The 19046-nt window shown below is 49.6% G+C and overlaps 1 protein-coding gene across 1 annotated transcript in view; it reads right to left on the minus strand.

Moving 5' to 3' along the window:
* The window catches only part of Plxna4 (plexin A4), a 448155-nt gene that overhangs the window by 10367 nt on the left and 418742 nt on the right, over nt 1-19046 (minus strand). The window contains exons 26-30 of the mRNA XM_021188876.2: nt 11134-11237; nt 10432-10531; nt 8731-8921; nt 7322-7491; nt 3170-3382 (exon numbers count right to left, since the gene is read on the minus strand). Of these exons, the coding sequence (XP_021044535.1) occupies nt 3170-3382; nt 7322-7491; nt 8731-8921; nt 10432-10531; nt 11134-11237 (778 nt within the window). The remainder of the gene's footprint in view (nt 1-3169; nt 3383-7321; nt 7492-8730; nt 8922-10431; nt 10532-11133; nt 11238-19046) is intronic.

Genomic DNA, 19046 nt, shown 5'->3' on the forward strand with positions numbered 1-19046 from the left:
GCCAGATAGGTCCACCCGCGAAAAGTTATCTTTGCGGTCCTATTCCTGAGAAGTGTGAGCAGCGGTTTCCCTCACTTTCAGTGCTATGGCCAGCAGCTCGTGGAACATAGCTTTGTCCAAAGCTTGTGTCCACCTGGTTCTACTCTGTCATCCAGAGAAAACCAGTCTCTGAGTCGGATGGAAAAACTCAGGTTCCCACAGAGAGGACATAACTGTCAACAGAAGTGAAGGCTCCTGCTGCTCCTGTTGCCTGTCTGTGGAACTGTCAGGCGTCTTATAACAGCACGGGCTCCCCTGCTGCTTTCATGGTTCCTGAGTGACATAGTAGCCTAGGCTAGAGATTATTGTCTGCACACAGAAAGGACCCTTTCCATGCCAGAACCAGAGGATGCTAGATGCCTGTCCCTTGCAATGGTTTGCCTCCTGCAGGATACTTGAGTAAGGCACTTCTCCAAAGAGAATATTTAGGAAAATTGTGTATGTGTGTGTGTGTGTGTGTGTGTGTGTAAGAGATAACAGAGATGTTGTAGAGGGTTGGAAAAATAAGAGTGGAAAGAATGAGAACAGGGATTGGAACTTTCTCATCTGGAGCGGATGGGTGGGTGACATGCTGGCTAGGATGTGCCTTTCAGGCTTCTCCCTGTTTGTCACCAGGTCCCCCATGGTATGGCTTCATTTCTCAATCTCCTCTTTGCCCCGAGGAGATGGTCTGCGGTCCTCTGTTAGCCCCTAGGTGCATCAACTCCATGGATTTTCCTTTGGAAGTTCGGATGGGCAGAGGTGAGTGGCTACAAGCAACTTGGTTACCTGTCTTCTATCCTGCTCTCAGCCACGGGCTGCCTGCTGCTGAATGCTCCCATTCTCTCCTCAGAGCTTAGCGAATGCTTCCATCCCCTCGAAGGCTCTGCCCAGCCCACAGCTAGCCAGTCCATCCCCACCCCACCCCCAGCCTGACCATGACCCTGCGTGGAGTCTTCTCTGCCATGCATACAATTGCTTCTTCCCACGCCTGCCAAGTTGGCCTTCATGCTGGGACCTTAGCAGAGATGCCTTATCGATTGCTAAGAATGCAATGAAGCCCTGACAATGAACTTCAAACAAGTGTTCTCATCAGCTGACTGCACATGAAGAGCAGAAAGGTCAGCCTTGACCCCCCTTCTTGATCTTAGAGAATTTCTGCCTACAATGAGCCCCCTCTTCGGAGAGGCTCTGAAAGTCCCCTAGCTCTCCTCCTTCCCCCCATACCAGGCCTGGCCAGGCCTGGCAACCTGGACTGCTGACTGCCGTTTGTTCTAACATGGAGGGGCTGGGCTCTGCCCTTGATTTCAGTTCACTCTTCTTGCTGAGCTTTGTCCAATGTCTGAGGGATGCCAGCCCCCCGGGGCCCCACATCAGAGCTCAGGGAATTGCTATTCAGGGAAAGATCCTGGATTCTTCCAGGCTCGTGAGTCTGAGTGGGATGGGTTGAAAGAAGCTGGAAGGGATCTTCAGCGGAGTGTTATGGTAAGCAGATGGACATACAGACAGGAATGTCATTTTGAGCCTCATGCTGTGATGATCCCCGAATGTGGCTTTAAGAGGCCTCTGAAAATAGATGAGTGATGTCCCCCAGACCTGGAAGAATAAAGGCCTCACTCCTTGATCCCTCCCACTCCAGCTTGTGGGTCTTCGCTAGATACTAAGATATGAGAACTGCAAGAAGGGGTCAGGGCCATTGTTTTCCATGTGCCCAATACACTCAGAGTGGAGCACACAGGCACATCTGTCAGCTTAGTGGGTGCGTGCATGAGAAACCAGCTGGCTAGCCTCCCTTCAGAGCTGCTTCCAGGCCAGCTTTACTTTCACCTATACCTAAAGCCAGAGATCTTGATGACCACTGGTAAATACATGGCACAGAGCCCCTGTGGGTGCCTTAGAAGATGGATTTAAATGCTTACGTCACCTTCTTTGTGCTGAACTGCATGTCATAGATAGCGTTCAGTACATGGCACACCCCGCTGTGGTCCCTGGTGGACCACCAACGGCTCTTCTCTGCTCAGCTCCTACAGACAAAGTCTGCACATGGTAAATGAGTGAGACTCATGTTACTAGGGACAGGGTCAAAATCGGAGGAAACCGAGGGGGCTCAGGGGGTAATAGAGTGCATATAAGCAGAGCATGATCTTCATGTAGAAAATGTCATAGTGAAGCCCATTACTTGGTATGAATGAACATAAAAATAGTCTTTAAAAAAAAAGCAGTAACAACAGAACAAAGAAAAGCCCAACCAGATAAAGTCCACTGCTACTGGCGACAGTAGAAATGACAGCCGATCACATGCCAGCTTCAGGAGAAAGCAAGCAGGTTCTCTCAGTAGGGTCAGTAGAGCAGTCAACGGTTCTGAGGACAGCAAGAGGCTCTCTCCTCCCAGACATAGGTACAAACCAAAACCCCAACGGGGACAATAAAGCTTGGGAGCATTCAGGGGGTCACTACCACCCCCTTGACAAGGTGGGTAGAGACAGAAGTGGGATGGGGGCTGGGATGGTGGGAGGCAGAATAGGAAGATGTATGTTATACATGCGTGCATGTGTACTGTGTGTATGGTATAGCTGTGAATGGACATGGATGGCCTGCAGATATGTGTATGTATATATTGTGGTTTCGTGTATATACAGTGTATACATGTGTTCATGGTACCTGTGCGCACATGGAACACTGCAAGTGCATGTGGATATGATCAATGTATATGTTACACATGCTCGGCATGTGTGTGTGTGTGTGTGTGTGTGTGTGTGTGCAGTAGTAGTAGTAGTAGTAGTAGTAGTAGTAGTAGTAGTAGTAGTAGTAGTAGTAGTAGTAGATATATGTATGAGGCAGGGGAATCAGGGATCACAGCTTCTGGGCCTAAAGGATACTACAGTCATAAAGATCCATATAAGGAGATGGGTCACTTGGTAACTGCTGCTATGATTCCCAGTGCTTGCTTCAGTGTGGAGGGCATGAGTTGTGGGTGTTCCAGCTGGAGGAACAGTGGTGACAATGACTAGTCTGGAAGCATTAGCCTGCTTTCTGTTCTAGAGTGACAGTGACTAGCATGGAAGCTGCAGCCTGCTTGCAGGGGAGGACTTTCTGTTTCAGGGTTATTGTATGCTCCAGATACCCTCAGGTTTCCATGGGCCATACTCACCTCTCTACCCAGTTCTTGTAGCTGGGGATGTCCTTGGCATAGAGCAGCTTGTTGGAGGGGGAATCCTTGCCCAGCCGGTGCTCTGATGTGGAGCAGGAGTCCATGAAGGTCTGGGCCACCACAGAGAGGCAGGCATCCGTGATGCTGTTCTTATGGATATCAAACACAAACTGAGGGTTCTTGATCATATTCACCCAAAACCGTAGGGGCAGGCTGTGTAGAGGGAAGAAACAGCTTTCGTCAGGAGTGGTTGGGTAGTGGGGTAGAGCCTGATGTAGAGTTCTGAGAGGGAACAACGGACACATTCCACAGAGCTTAGAAACCATCTGTGACTGCTGTGGGAAGTAAAGGGTACAGGTAGGGGGGTGGGTCTATTCAGTGTGCAGGAAATCAGCAAGATTGGAGTGAAGCGGGGTTCACCTAGAAATGTACCCCTGGAGAAACCTGAGAGGATGTGATGCCCAGTTGTGATGTGGGACTCTGCACTTTCCTTTTGGCACAGGAGTTAGTCATGTGCATGCTACAGAGCAGAATTTAGGTCTGTATGCCTATCTGCCTGTTGCCGGGACCATCCCATTGGTGAGGATAGATTTTGCATCTGACTGCTGACTGTATGATTTGGCAGAAGCCACACCCTTTGCTTCCTGTCTAGTGCTACAGGCTACTTCCTGACGGGTGAAGGAACTGTCATGGAGGGTGGGTGTGACCAAGTGATCTTTCACCACCAGGCTGCCATGTGGCACCAACCTCTTACCTAACCCATAGCATCTCATTCCTTCCCTCCTGTCTTCTGAGAGCTCGGCTAGCACCAGGAAATACAAGGATAGGGGTACATCCTCTGTGGTCAGGAACCCCGCATTCTAGGGTTGCAGCCAGATGCACATAAATAATGCTTCCCATTGAGAGCAAAGAACACTGGACTGAGCTAGGTACCAAATCCACCCAGAGAGCAGCCCCTGCAGAGCCTTCCCTGAGGGGACACTCGATGAGTTTGCTCTTCCTTGGTGTCATGCTGTACGTTAGTGTAGGAACGGAGGGATATACCTGTGTGTGCATGTGGACGCTGGGCTCACCCTCTCTTGTCATTGCTCTGGAGCCATCTACCTCAAATTTTTTAGATTGTTCTTTTGAAACAAGGTCTTTCACTGTCCTGGAGCTCACTGACTAGGCTAAGCAGGCTGGCCAGAAAGCTTTGGAGACCCTCTTGCCTCGGTCTTTGCAGTGCCAACTCACAAGTGAACACCACCATGACCAGCTTCTTCTATAGCTGCTGGGGATTAAACTCATATCCTGTGCATGGGTGGCAAGCACTTTTCCACCTGACCCATCTCCTACTTCCCCATCCCCCCTGTTTTGAGACGGGATCTCATGTAGCCCAGGCTGGACCTGAGGATCCTCTGCCTCTGCTTCCCATGCACTGGGGTTCCTGTGTGTACCACATCACATAGTTGATATGGTTTGGGGGATCAAACCTAGGGCTTAAACAACCCAAGGTCCAAGCTTGATTTATCTTAAAACACTGCATAGCTGTACTCCTTAATGGGTACACACAGAGAGACAAAGAGAAAATCACACTGTGGCCTGATTCTGTAATCACTGCACTAGACAGAAGGCCTGCAGGTGGAGGGGCGCCCAGAGCACAACTTTTGGGGCTGTGTTCTTTCTGCCCGCCCAGCTCTGCAGCTCCCACCTGCCTACTGAGCTGCCTGTAAGGAGGGGGAAGGTGAAGGCCCTGGCTTTCTTTTTTCTCTCTGCTCCCACCTCTTTGCCTCCTGCCTCTTCCCCTGATGCTTTATTGTTGTGTTGGTGGCTGTGCTCACGGCTGGTGACAGTGACAATGCCCGCGTGTGTTTGGCTCGCCTCTTAGAACTTAACATCTTTGAATTACATTATTTCAAGGCACCAGATACAATATTTTTTGCTCTTGTTCTATCTGCCAGCAGCCCATCTGTATAAAACAAACACCAAACAAACACCGTAAACGCAGGAAAACCTGACCTCCGAGGATGCCAATCAATCAACAAGCATTTATTAAGTCTCTACAATAAGTGCCCCATAGGGTTAGGGCAGGTACACTGATGTTTGCTGATATTTGGTGTCTGCCATTTGCATCATCACTGGGAATCCAGGGCAGGGAATAAAGGGAGTCACAGCACAGGGGCTCACAGTAGCTTTCCAACCTTCCTAAAAGGTAGTCATGGTCTCTGGGCTTGGCGCTCTGACTAAGGGACTTAGTTTCCTTTGGTTTCCCCTTGTCCCACTCAGATGAGAGGTGCTGGGGACCCGCACGGTGGCAGTAACTGTTTTTCCCTGTCCCTTCAGCCAGCAGTGAGGCAGGTGCACCACACAGGAAGCAGAGGCACCACTGAAATTCCTGCCTAATGAAATATTAGCATGTTATTAACATCAGTGGTGACGCTCATCTCCGGCTGATTACAGCCACTCCGGCTAAGTGGGAAGGAGTGTTATTTAACAGAGAACCTGTGGAGAACTGGGGAAGAAGGGGTGGGAGGGGCAGGCGAGTCGCACCTTGAGTCAGGAATGAAAAGACAATGCCCTCAGCGGGGATGGTGAGCTCTTAAGTAGACAGAGCTGATTCTTTCTAACTGCCTATGGTCCGTGGTAACAGGGGATCAGGGCAGGAACAGGAGATGCCTTTCTAAGGAAGGACTTGAAGCTGGTGTGTGTTATTCCTACAGTAAGTGAAGCGCACTTATTTCCTGGGCTTTCCAGTTCCTCGGCCCCTGTCTCTAGGCAGCATCTGCAACCTTGGGATGACTCAGAAAGGAGGCTGTGACCGAGGGTGATGGTTTGCAAAGTCATGTCTCCCTGGCTAACGCCAGTAGGAGGGCTCAGTGGAGCACCTGTCCCATGGGAAGGTGGCCAGCACTAGGTAAAGACTCATCAGAGCAATGTAGACTCAGAGGGGAGGTGGGTGCTGCCCCTCAGACGCCTCCCAAGAGTCACACAAACAGGACTTAGGAGAAATCCATCGCACCAGAGTGGGTGCACAGAATGGAACCCAAGTTCCTGCTTTAGAAGGATGGTAAGGACTCTGCTGCATGGCCCAAGCCTCTTTGGGGGCTGCTGATCCTCTGAAGTAGAAGAGGGAATGGCCACAGAATGTCTAGGAGAGTTTTCGGGTCTGAGCCCCTGGGGTGGGCATCAGGGTGCCTGTTTGTGCCCTAGAGCCTGGCAAATCCTAGTAGTTGCAGCACTGGGCACTATGCTGTTTCAGAAGAAACAGCTGGGGAACAGTGGCCCGGAAAGGGGCCATCTAAAGGCCACAGAGATTCCGTTCTAGAGGATGAACATCAGCTAGCTCTGCTGCAGGTAGCACACTCAAGCAGGCCGTCGCTGCTGCCCGTGCCTCATCAATATTTACTGAGCCCCATTTCCTCAAGGTTCTGCATTCTGTCTTGAATACTGATGCTTGGCCTTGTGACTTCAACCTCAAATGAAATACTCGCTCCATACAAATGGTGGCGGGGATGTTGTGCATTCAAAGGAGAGTAGGGCCCACCGTAGAGATGCTTGGGAGTGTTGTCAGTAGTTAGAAGACCCTGTGTCCTCCAGGGAACACAAAGTGGCTCTGGGCAGTTTTGGGAAAGGAGTTTGGGGAGGAAAAGATAAGCTTATTGGGTGGGGGTGGAACATTCCTTGTTCTGCCAGGCGCCATCCGCTTGTGCCTGAAAATCCTACTAACTCTGTTCAGCACATGCATTCTCCATGCTAGTATTTGTCCATGTATACAGACAACTGCCTCTCTTATCCCACCTTGTCACCTGCCAGCTTCCCCGGGGCAGGGACCCTAAGCAGTCTAAGATCCTCAGTATTGGACATATTGCCCCATACCCAGGAAGGAGCTGGATGCCACAGTGCTTGGCTCTGGTGGTATTTATGAGCTTTTGCTCATTGGATTACCATAGTTCGTTGACTGAATAACTGGCTGGAAAGAAAAATACAGATTAGAGGAGAGGGAAGTGAGACAATGGGGAAGGTCAGAGCCTGGGGTTGAATAGAGACTGCTAGGGGGTAGACAGTGGCCAGCTCATCTCTGGAAAGCCTGCCTCCCTGAAGCAGGCCTGGGTGGGCAGGTCACTGGCCTCTGCAGATGCGCCCTTCCCCCCCACCCCACCCCCTTTCACTTACCAGTTGCTCTTCCAGGTATGGCGGACGTGCGGGTCGTGGATGCCATGCTTATCAGCCTGCTCATCGAGGAAGTCAAACATGTACTTGATGGCTAGCGGCAGAGCGGAGCCACGGTGGGCCGTGCTGAAGATGGTCTCGAACAGGTCATCCACAAACTTCTGCAGTGTGCCCTGGGGAAGGGGGACATTCAGATGCAGCCCAACCTAGGCAGATCTAGTCTGGGGGGGGGGGTGAAAGGGCAGGTTTGCAAAGCTACCTCAGGGACAGGCCAAGCGAGGTCAGTGCTCTGCGTCTCTGCTGAACATGACATTGGGGGTGGGGGAGGGGAGGACATTGTGCATCAGATCTCCCCATTCATGGTTCCTTGGCAGTTCTACCTTTCCTCTGTGCACAGTCCATAGACAGAAGACACAGGACAAGGGCCAAAACTACTTTCCCAAGGGCCAGCCACAGGGCTGGGTTTCGTATCTCTGCCAGTGCTATTATATCATGTTCCTAAAATGCTAATGAGCATGCGATTGGTCAGAGCTGACAAATACAACAAATACAATCTGCTGGTTCTGTTTGGCCACTATCCACCCTGGCTAATGACCATCTGGGTCCACAGAGAAAGCAGAGAACCCAGACTTGAAGAGAAAGGCTAGAACCACAGGCATGGATTATCCCCAGTGTCAGGATTAGAAATAGCATTGGCAAAGCTACAGACACAGCCTCAGGTTCCAGCCTTAATGATGGCACCCCTGAGAAAAAGTAGTTCTTCCCTAAGGAATGGTGGGGCAGTGGGGAGAGATGTGGGCATGTCTGTAGCTGAGACAGGGTGCTGAGGAAGGTGGGAAGAAAACTTGAGATTGTGTGCTAACTCAGGTCTGCTGGGATAGCCCCGGACTCACAGGTTGACTGGGATCCTGCAGCTCAATCCTGGGATCATGACAGACAGTGCCTGGTGTGGGAGGTCAACAAAAGGGCCTGGTGCTTAGCAGTTCTTAGCACCTGTGCTAGCAGGTCTGTATCTGTTTGGTGTGTAGGAATGCACAGATGCACGTGTATGTGCACGTGTGTGCACATGCAGAAACTGGAGGGAAACCCCAAGTGTCTTCCTCCATCTCTCTCCACAGTGTTTGAGACAGGATTTTTACTGAACCTGGAGCTTGCTATTTGGCTAAACTGGCTGGCCAGCAAACGCCAGGCCGTCTCCCTCCTCTGCCTCTCCAGCACAAGCAAGGCACTGTTCACTGTTCATTATCTTCTCAATGAGGACTTGAGGCTATCCAACTTGGGTTCTCACACTTTCATGGAAGTTCTTTACCAAACTGAGCCATCTCCTCAGCCTTCAGTCCCAGTATTTACACGGCAGATGAAGGCCTTTTCTGTGCCCACACGTTCCCTGCAACCTCTCTCCTGTCACATACCTTTGTGGCCAATAGTCGTGTCAGATAGATCTCAGACACCATCTTGCTCCCCCGGTCCCCCTCCTTCTGGTCTCCATGTTCATGGTTCTTCACCAGATGCCACAGCTTGACCCCGCTTTCCAGGTCAGGGGTGATCATGGGTGTCCGGGAACGGAGGCTGTCAGGGCTGCCTGTGTACCGGATCATGTTTTCTACCAACGTAAAGAGTGCAGAGCCCAGTCAGAGTGAGTCTCTATAGTCTTATACCCAACAGCTCACAGCACACTCCTCTCACAAGTCAAGGCCACTATTATTTGACCCTTCATGCCACTGGCTGGCACTGCCACTTTGCCTCCATGTGGCACATTCCCTGCAATGCTTCTGTCTTTCCTACCACCTCCAGGAATTAACTGTAGTGAATTCTACCCACTCATGCCGCCCCGACTCCTGTACTTGGCATTGAGTCAACCCTTAATTATTCAATTTGTAGAAATATAAGCTCGTGCTTCTTGTACACTTTTCCTTGTGCGTGCTCTCAAGTCCTGTCGTGCGTGTGGCCAATTAACTGCACATGTTAAAGCAGGTAGCCTGTGTTCCTTAATGAGCCTTGCCTAGGGCAGCTGTTCATCTCCAGCCCACTCTGGCCGGACCAATTCTTCTCACTTACTTTATGAATCCCTTCCTCTACTTTGAGTTATGGTAAAATGGGACCAGATAGGCAAAGGATGAGGTCCTATGTCACACCTGTTGTCGCATAATATGCTCACCTCATTATCATCCAAAATGACTGGTGATATTTGTCCTTTTTTCCCCTAATTCCCACTTTACAAGAAGAATGTCACTGCTCAGGGTGATCATTTGTCCCCAAGTATAGACGTGGTGACAGAACAGGGCATCTCTGGAGCTTTGACATTATAGCCAGCACCCTTCCCCCTCCTGCCTTTCCCACCACTATATAATGACAATGAACGATACCAATCATTCAGCCTCTATGCTTCTGAGTTAAGACTTACTAATATAAATGATAGAGGGAAATAATAATTATTTAATTCACTAGATTAACGCAAACTTGATTTGAGATGATGAGAAAAGTTAAGGCTTATAGACTGTATGACCTCGTGAAGATTAGGTTTCTTCTCTCTCTCTCTCTCTCTCTCTCTCTCTCTCACACACACACACACACACACACACACAATCACACACACACACTTTCTCTCCCCCTCCCCGTGTGTGTGTGTGTGTGTGTGTGTGTGTGTGTGTGTGTGTAGAACCATCTTGGGTGTCATTTCATAGGTGTATCCCTCTTGCTTTTTGAGATGGTTCTCTCACTGGCCTGGAGCTCACCATTAGGCTAAGCTGGCTAGCCAGTAAGCTCTCGGTGCCCTCCTATCTCCACTTCTCCAGAGCTAAGATTACAAGCATACGCCACCATTCCTGGCATTTTTACCTGGGCTCTGGAGATAGAACTTAGAGCCTCATGCTTGCACGGCAAGCCCTTTACCAATGCAGCTGTTCCAAGCCCTACATTTCTTTTTGCATGCAGATAAAGTACATGTTCATGCACCAGAGCTAGCAATTAGAATCAGGTACCCCTGTCCCATCCTGGCTGTTTTCCCCAATGGTCAGCTGATCTAATCCTCTATCCCTTGCCAAGGACATTTGTTGACCACACCTGCTCTGGATGCTTCTACTTCCCACCCCTTACCCCTGATGAGACCTTACCATATTTACTTGCTGAAGTTCTGGAGACAGTGGAGTTGTTCACTGCATTGTAGGCTGTCACTTGCTTGGACACTAAAGCCACCACAGAACCATCTGGGACCTAGGGGAAAAGTTTCTAAGAGCCTGGGCATGGAACTTCTTTCCACCCACTCCAGGAAATAAGGACAAATTAAGATGATTTTGGGGCAGTGGGGAACAATTAGCACCTTGCTAGGAACTTGAACTTTAGGGGTTGCTCCCTCCCCCTTTGATAACACAAGACAAAAACCTGAGTTCTAGCTGCATTCTGTTTTGTGGGTTCTATAAGGAGCAGCTTCCTGCAGGAGCCACTCCCTCACTTTCTCCTTCCCTAGGCTTTTTGGAGATCACCCAACCTTCCATGCTCAGGAGACCTTCTCAACAAGAGTCCTTGAAGAATTTTCCACACCCCACAAGAAGCATGCACATCAACATCCTATCTCCAAGGAGGCTAGGGTGGCTGACTGGGTGACGTCAACTCCCCTTGGAGCTCCCCCTATCCCCTTCCTTCGGGTCTCCATGCTCATGGTTCACCATATGCCACACCAAGGATCATGGATTGCTGGTGAAGAAATTTACTGGGGGGCTTGGTGTCTCACTCTGAGTGGCTGTAATTTAAGACCTATGGCTTCCAAGGAATTTGCCACCTACTGGACCAGCTCCTGGTTTCTGTGGTCAGCTCACCTGGTAGTGGGCTACTGTGTTGAGTCTCTTCCAATCATTCTCGATCTTGGTGGTGATATCTTCGTCCTGCAGGATCATCCTCGCCCCACTTCCTTGTCGCCACTCTGCAGGGACAATGGTGGCAGTTCAGAAAGGCCCTATGGTTCCTCCTGGGAACATCCTGTTCCTGTGTATCTCATATAGGAATCACACGATGCCGTCTCCAGAACGCATTCACAGACAGTCTAGTGTAAGCACAAGTCCCCCCAAGAGGATGAATTTGGATGTTGTCAAGGTAGAGAGGGTCAGGGCACTAGTTCTGCTCCAAAGTCAACAAGTTTAAGTTAAGTCAAAAGAAAGGGAGCGTTAATAACAGCACCTGTTCTCCTTGGGCCCGTAAGAACCCAGAACATCAAGAAGCACTACACAGTCTACACGGGATGAATGAACTAGAACTCAACAGGACACAGAGGGCTCAGCAAAGCACTGGCAAATGCAGGCGGCACTGTCATGGCAGCACCACTCACTGTCTGTATTGGAAACTCCCAGAGCTGGTGAAATCTATAGTGCAGGCTCACTCATGTAGCCTTTCACCTTTTTACCATGGTATGCCTTGTAGGGAGTGGTGGGTTACCCTTGGAAGAGGACTGGGTAAAAAACTGTGTGGACTATTCTTATACCCCCAAATTAGACAGCACTGTGTGTGTGTGTGTGTGTGTGTGTGTGTGTGTGTGTGTGTGTGTGTATATGTGTGTAAAATCCCCACTTCCGATGGATCCCAGAAAGGGACAGGAATAAGAGCTTGCTTCTCATCAACTGGAAACCTCTGTCTTATGTAGCACAGATCACATGTGGAAGGAGAAGGTCACATCACAATCTTGAAATCCACACATGGAAATATATGTGCATGGCAGTTCTCCTACATGTACGCACATGTGCGTGTGTGTATGTGTGTGTGTGCATACACATAGATACTGTTCCCATGAGCACACACCTGAAAGTAGTAACAGCCTTCTAAAGTCAAATGTAACATGTGACCCGGCCAAGTAGCTGCCAGCCTGGCTCTCAGGTAGCCCATACCGTGCTTCCTGGATCACAGATGTTGGCATTGACGATGGTGCAAAGCACACTGGGTTTGCTCAGAGTGCATACAAATAGAGACTTGCATAACACTGCCCGTCTGGCCCATCAGAATTTTTTTCCTATGGGCCTCAGAGACACATGTGCAGATTCCTTGCTCTGTTTCTCTCCTGCCAAGGTCAGGCTGTGCCTCCCCTTCTGGCCCCATGTGAAGCACAGAAAGTTCCATTTCTTCTTACATTGTGCGTGCTGTGGTTACAACTGTTGACTCCACCAAACATGGGATCCAGGCCCAGAAGGGAAGCAGCTTGCCCTGGGGAAGAGCAAAGGGGCTCTTGATATCCTAGCCCAGCCTTGCTTCACCAGGGCACCCCTACTGCCTAGCTTTATGCGCCATGCTAAGATTCAAAAGGACGGTTCAAGGGTGGTCCATTTGCTCACCGAAGTGGAGAAGTCACGGGGGTCTGCCTGCCTCTGAGGCCTGCAGATGATTCTGATGGAATGGCTCATGGTGATTTGGGCCTGGGGCAGGTAGGGTGATGTGCAGGAGGGAAGTGCTCTGGGTAGCACACGCTGTCCCATGTCTCCATCATTAGGCTACAGTTTCTTTTTGCTTTGCTTTTTTATATTCCCCATGGTCCTGCAAGCTCGCACACCAGCGGAAGAGGAATCACTCTATTCCGGTCAAGCAGCTGATTCTCAGCGCAGTGGACCTCGGGGGTGGCCAGCTGGGCAGAGGGACATGGCAGTGGACTATGGGGGTGACATGGCAGTGGGTATCTTCTGCTTGTAGAGTGAGCGACGCCTCATGGAGTCAGAAGCTCTATGGATAGGATGGGGGCAGCTCAAGAGAAACTTCAAGGTGTGCCAGGGAGGGTGGAAACTGCACTTTGGACTATCAGCTGGGCTCGAGAAGGTTCTCCCCAAGGTCTAGCTTCCAGTCCTCTAGATTAGCAAGCATACTGGTGCCCTAGATGGTAGGGCTACAGCAGTCTCGCCGGCATCTGAGCAACAACAATGAGCTACTGATGCTGGGAGGATGCAGTGTCAAATTCCCATTGCAAAAATCTCCCCTGGAGTTGTGCAATGCACAGCCTGTCCAGTCATGGTTGTGAGTCTTGTCCAGTAATTATGTAAGCAAATGGGAGTCAGTCTGTTTGCATGCCCCCGTTAAAAAAAAAAAAAAAAAGAGGGCAGAAAAAGGCCGAGTCTCCCCAGGGGCACAGACTGTCCTTGGAGTAAGATATTGATGATGCTGGATGTCTACCAGGAGGGCTCCCACAGTGCACAGAACACAGGAAGCCCTTGACAAATAGCCATGCAGTGAATGAACAAGTGGACACACAAGCTACTGAAGAAAGGGCACGTGTGACTTGGTGATGGTTGCCTGTTTTATCATCATAAAAAGAGCACCTTACATTTGTATATGTCCATCCCCTGGCAGATGGGCAGTGAGTGACAGTTGGAGGTGAACGGTGAGCTGCTGCTGCTAGCAACCTGGGAGAGAGAATTATGGGAACTGAGAAGTGTGACCTGGTCTTTGATCATTGTCCTACATTCCACCAACATTACAACTGGGAAATTGAAAAAAAAATGGGTCAGTTCAGGAAGCTAGATGCAGAGGCCACCACGCCGGGCTGTGCTTTAGTGTATCGGCCCCCCTGAGTTCACATCTAGGGAACTTCACAGTCCCCCTGCCCCTTTGGGGGTCAGTTAGGGTCCAAAAGTGAAGTCCCTCAGTGCAGAGGATGGGTGTGGGCACAGCTCAGGCACTGTCACCTGAGGCCAGCCATGTGTGCTGGGAATGGCAGGAAGGGAAACAAAAGGAGGGGCTTGTACCCTCAACTGTTGCCAGAATTATGCTGTCATGACTAAACCTTCCATTTGGAGCTTTGGAGCTCTGACAGGCCAGGGGCTACTTTCCTTGGGCCTAGAGCTTCCCTTTTCACAATGTGGCATGGCCTTGTGTTTCCCCACTTTCAAGATTCTGGTATGAATGCTGGGCAGTGGACAGGCAAGACACACACATGGATGCCAGTGCTTGGTCTCAGGATCTAGGGCTACAGGAAAAAGCCTCTGAGCTACCCAGTCTTACAGTCTCCAACCCAGGCACATGCTTGCGCAGGTGTATCTGTAGGTGCCCGGGAGGTGGCGACTATTACCTTTTAATCTCAAATAGTTAGGGATGTCCCCTTAAATACCAGCATAAGGACTGTAAGATGAATCAGGGGTACTTAGCCTTGCTTTCAGAGCCCTTAAGTCTGTTACTTTTGTGACTTCTTACACAGAAAATTTGCTATGTGCTTTTTACCTAAACTATCAGAAAGGGTTTTTAAAAGAATAAAGACATGTGCCATCCCAATCCACTGTTGATGAAAGAGAACCTGGGGGCTGGGTGGCTGCCATTGGCAGCTTCATTTCTGGGGCTGTAACAAAGAAGCAAGGCCCACCCATTGGCCACAGAGCTGATCTCTGGGTGGGGAAGAGTGTGGGGGTACAGCTGAAGGGCACTCCTAAGTTCCTAGATAGACATTCAGTAGATCAACAAGGAACTGCTTCAAGGACTTGGTCTCTCTAGCCAGAGTCTCCACATTGACCTCTACTGGAGGGCTCAATTTCCATTCCAGGCGCACACTGGCCAACATTCCATCCTGTGTTGGCTGGCTCCCAGAGGCTGGCACTGGCTTCTCTCTTCCCATCCATATACTGTCCCATATGCCCTGTGCCCACTGTGTTGAAAACCCAGATTCTGGAAGCTTAGAGCTGCACTGTCAGTCATTCATCTGGACTCTCACTGCCCCTCACTCATTCATTTGTTCATTCACTGCCTTTCATTCATTCATTTGTTCGTTCACTCAGTCATCTCTCCACCAAACAAATACTAATTTATTTCCTATGACTTTGGTATGTCTCAGAAGAATCTAAGTGTGGATTCGGGCTCAACTTTCTAGATGCTCTTATCCCATTCCACGAGCTTGCCCTGATGGAGGTATGAGCCATTAAGCTCTAGGAAGGAAAGTAGGCACCGAGGAGACACCAAAAATCAAAAGTCAAAGCCAGTCGCTCTCCCTGTCCTGTGAACAGCTTGTTCTTGATCTGTGAGCTGAGTCCTTAAACTCTTACTTCATACCTGGAAAGACAAACTAAGATGAACTTAGGACACAGAGAAGGCCTGCCTCTAAGATATGAGGGATAGGCCCAAGGCCCCATGCTGCATACACCACTGTCTGTGTCAGCACAGGAGGCCCCTGGGAGGGTCTACCCACTTTATTTTGTGTATGTTGAACATTAGGAATTTTTTTTTCTAGCAGCAAAAGGGAAAAAGAGCTCAGATTTCCAAATCCCTAGTTCTTCTTTTGCAGTGGATGAGCATCTTCTATAGCCTGTGAAAAATCAGTACAAAACAACAACAACAACAACAACAACAACAAAAAACAAAAAAAAACACTCTTGGGTGAGTTGGCTCAGCAGGTAAGGTGCTTGCCACCAAGCCTGACAACCTGGGTTCAGTCCCCAGGTCACACACTGTGGAAGGAGAGAACCGACTCCTTTATGTTGTTCTCTAACTTCCATATGTGTGATGTAGAACCCATGTGCTTCCATGCCCCCACCATAGGTCCATAAAATAAATTAATTAAAATGTAATCAGAATTAAAAAAATAAAAAAAAGATCCTTCACTTTGTGTCCCTGTCTTGCTCTGTATGAGGCAACCATGTCAGGATAGCCAAGGGACAATGTGACAAGTCAGCCAATGGTAATGTTCTTGGTAGACACTGAGACAGATAGGGCTGCCCTTAGAGTTCGGTGATGGGAAAACCTCCCCCAGGTACTGAATGATAGGCCAAGCTCAGTCAGTGACATGAACCCCGGGTCTAGGTAATTCTTGACAATATCCTCTGCAGATGAGAACATGGACCAAGCCATCTGGAAAAGTAATCTGTCATATTGAAAGGCCAGACATGGAAAGTCTCAGAGGTCCACTCTCATTGGTGGCATGGGGGTCCAAGCAGTGCAGTGCAGGACAGGTGACAGAGGGGAACAAGACCCTTGCCTTTACTGAGTGTGCCAGGGAGGCTGGAGAGAGACAGAAAGGAGCAGGGTCTGAGAGGAGCCAGGTATGGAAAGGCCACCCAACTGGACCGTAAAGGACAGTATGTCTCTGCCTAGCTGACAAGATCTGAGTGTTCCGACTCAGTGTGGCACTCGTGTGACTTTGATGAATCTCTAATTATGAATAAAGAGGTTGGAATGAAAGGCTTGAGGGACTTTTTGCTATCAGAAGATGCCCATATGACTCAGTAGGCCAGACCATGGCATGTGAGGTTGAGCTGAAAGCCATGGGTTGGGGGAAGGTAAGAGTGGAGGTCAGTCTTACAGCAATGGGATCAGAGGGCCCTGAAAAACAAACAAACAAACAAACAAAAAAAAAAAACCCAAAAGTGGCGGTGGTGGGGGAAGCTATTTTCCTTAAGGCAAAATTTCGAGAGACAAGGAAAGACAGTGAGGGGTTGGGACACAGATCACAGGAATGTTCAGGACATGAGCCAGAAGCACTTGGAGCTGCTGCCGGAAGATGAGAATACACAGCACACACACAAAACCTAGAGAAGACAACTGGTTGGAAGTGGAGACCCAGGCGTAAGAGGGGAGAAGAAATCACCTGCAGCCGTCCTAGAAGCGGATAGTGTCTTTGAGAGTTGTTGAGGTTTGGTCTGTTGCTATGAACTGTGATGCTAAATACTGGCCCTCAAGATCTGGTTGCCTCTGATGAGGAGATCTTCAGGGATGAGGAAATCCCAGCCTACAACAATTGATTCTATGTAACCTTGCAATTTAAAACTATTGGTTGAATGAAAATGCCTACAGCCTATAGTTGGGCAGAAGAGAAGTCGGAGGGGCTTCAGTTGGCTGCCTTGGGGGTCTGAGGAGAAATCACAGGGAGATCAGGGAGGTGAACAGAGGAGAAAATTCCATGGGCAAGGTGGATGGTGAGAGAATGGTCATGAAGGCTGGCCAGTGGGAATAAGAGTGGCCAAGGTGGAATGTGGCAAGTGGTATCTCAGGGTTGTTGACAGGGAAGTAGACAAAACAGCATAGAGGATTGATATCTGCCCAGCTCTAGTGCTTTTAAGGTTATTATAAATATAAAGGGCTGTGTCTTTTATTTGGGAACTGAATGATACAAAGTGGGGTAGACACCCCCAATTATATTTTACTAAAACAGAGGGTGATCCTAGTCAGCCTCCTCAGGGTCCTCCTACTCAACAGCAAGTACCATACAGAGAGGTGTAAACCAGTCCCAGGGTCATAGAACTCAGCAGGTCCTGTCCTGGCCCTGGCAGTGTTGCTTGCAGGCAGGCTTATGCACGCATGGGTATACACGCCCACACGCATGCACGGCAGGGGAGGGGGACAGTGACACAGTTCACTTCATCATTCTATTCCAGGCAATGATCCTTCATATTTTGTGACAGCCTAGAGTCCAGATCTCCTGTGGTCCCTCTCAGAGGGTCTTATCCCAGGAGGCTTCAAAAGGGTTGATACTGACAGGCGAAGAAAGACAAATCCTACATCAGGAAAGTCAAAACCTAGAGACCTCACTTTCCAACAGGTACCTCAACTTTTACCCCTTGGGCTTTGTGGCAGAGTCTCTCTCCAGAAACCCACTCTGTCCCATCACACAGAACCCATGGGAGCCTTCGGGGGGGGGGGGCAAGGTTCTCTTCTGTAACCTATGATCAGGTGAGGCCAAGGCAACACAGCCAAGAGCCCCGACTCCATACCTACTCCCCTGGGGGGCAAGGATCACAAGTAGGTTTGGGAAAGCTCTGAGAGGGTAGGAGTACGTAGGGGTTAAAAACTTGTGACGGTACTATAGACCTGTAACCTGAGTTACTCATGAGGTTGGGCAGGGGAATCAGAAGTTCGAAGTCTGCCTGGGCTCCAGAGCAAGTTATAGGCCAGCCTGGGCAATTTAGGGGAGATTATGTCTCAAATAAAAGGTAAAGAGAGGTCTGGGAATATCGTTCAGGAGAATGTTTCTCTATCACGCACAGTGTCCTACGTTCAATTCGTAGACCTTTGAAAAAAACACAGGGAAGAGTCAAAAGACTGAGTGCAGTGATGGGATGGTGACCACCTAAAGCGATTTTGTTAGAATTTATTGTGACAGCAAGTTCTCAAGAAGAAAATGACTGGTCTATGAAATTTAGGGCTTAAGAGGAGTGATCTCTAAAATAGAAATGCTACATAGGTCTTGTAAACTGTGGTGAGCCCTGCCCTGGCAAGTTGCAGGAAAGGCAAAAGGGAGCCCGGCCGCAGCTCAGGGGACTTTGGAGCCCAGGGTCTTTTGTGTGCTAAGCAAACAGCATCCCACTGCCAAACTATATCTACAGGCTTCATTTTCACTTTATATTCTGAGTCAAGGTCTTATAAATTGCCCAGATTAGCCTTGAGTTAATTTTGTAGCCTGGGCATACCCGCCTTGAACTTGGGGTCCTCCTGCTTCAGCCTCCTCCACAGCTAGGATCACAAGGCTGTACCAACTTGGGCTTCACTGAATATTTCTTATACACCCTGGCTCTAGACAGTGTTCTGGGTCAAAACAGAATTAAGCAGGCGGCTGGTGACCATGGGAAGGGAGGAAGGTGACCCTGGCACTCTGTATCAAGAGAAAACTGCAGGCTGAACCCTCTCTGCCCACAGCTCCGCCCCACAAGCCCATGCCCTGCTCCGGGCACCAGTGACAGAGGACAGACTGGCTCACAATCCAATTTGTTATACTTCCACCTTCCAGAGAGAGAGAGAGAGAGAGAGAGAGAGAGAGAGAGAGAGAGAGAGAGAGAGAGAGAGA

This window comes from Mus pahari, chromosome 2 (assembly GCF_900095145.1).
Source record: "Mus pahari chromosome 2, PAHARI_EIJ_v1.1, whole genome shotgun sequence".
NCBI classification, from domain to species: Eukaryota; Metazoa; Chordata; class Mammalia; order Rodentia; family Muridae; genus Mus; species Mus pahari.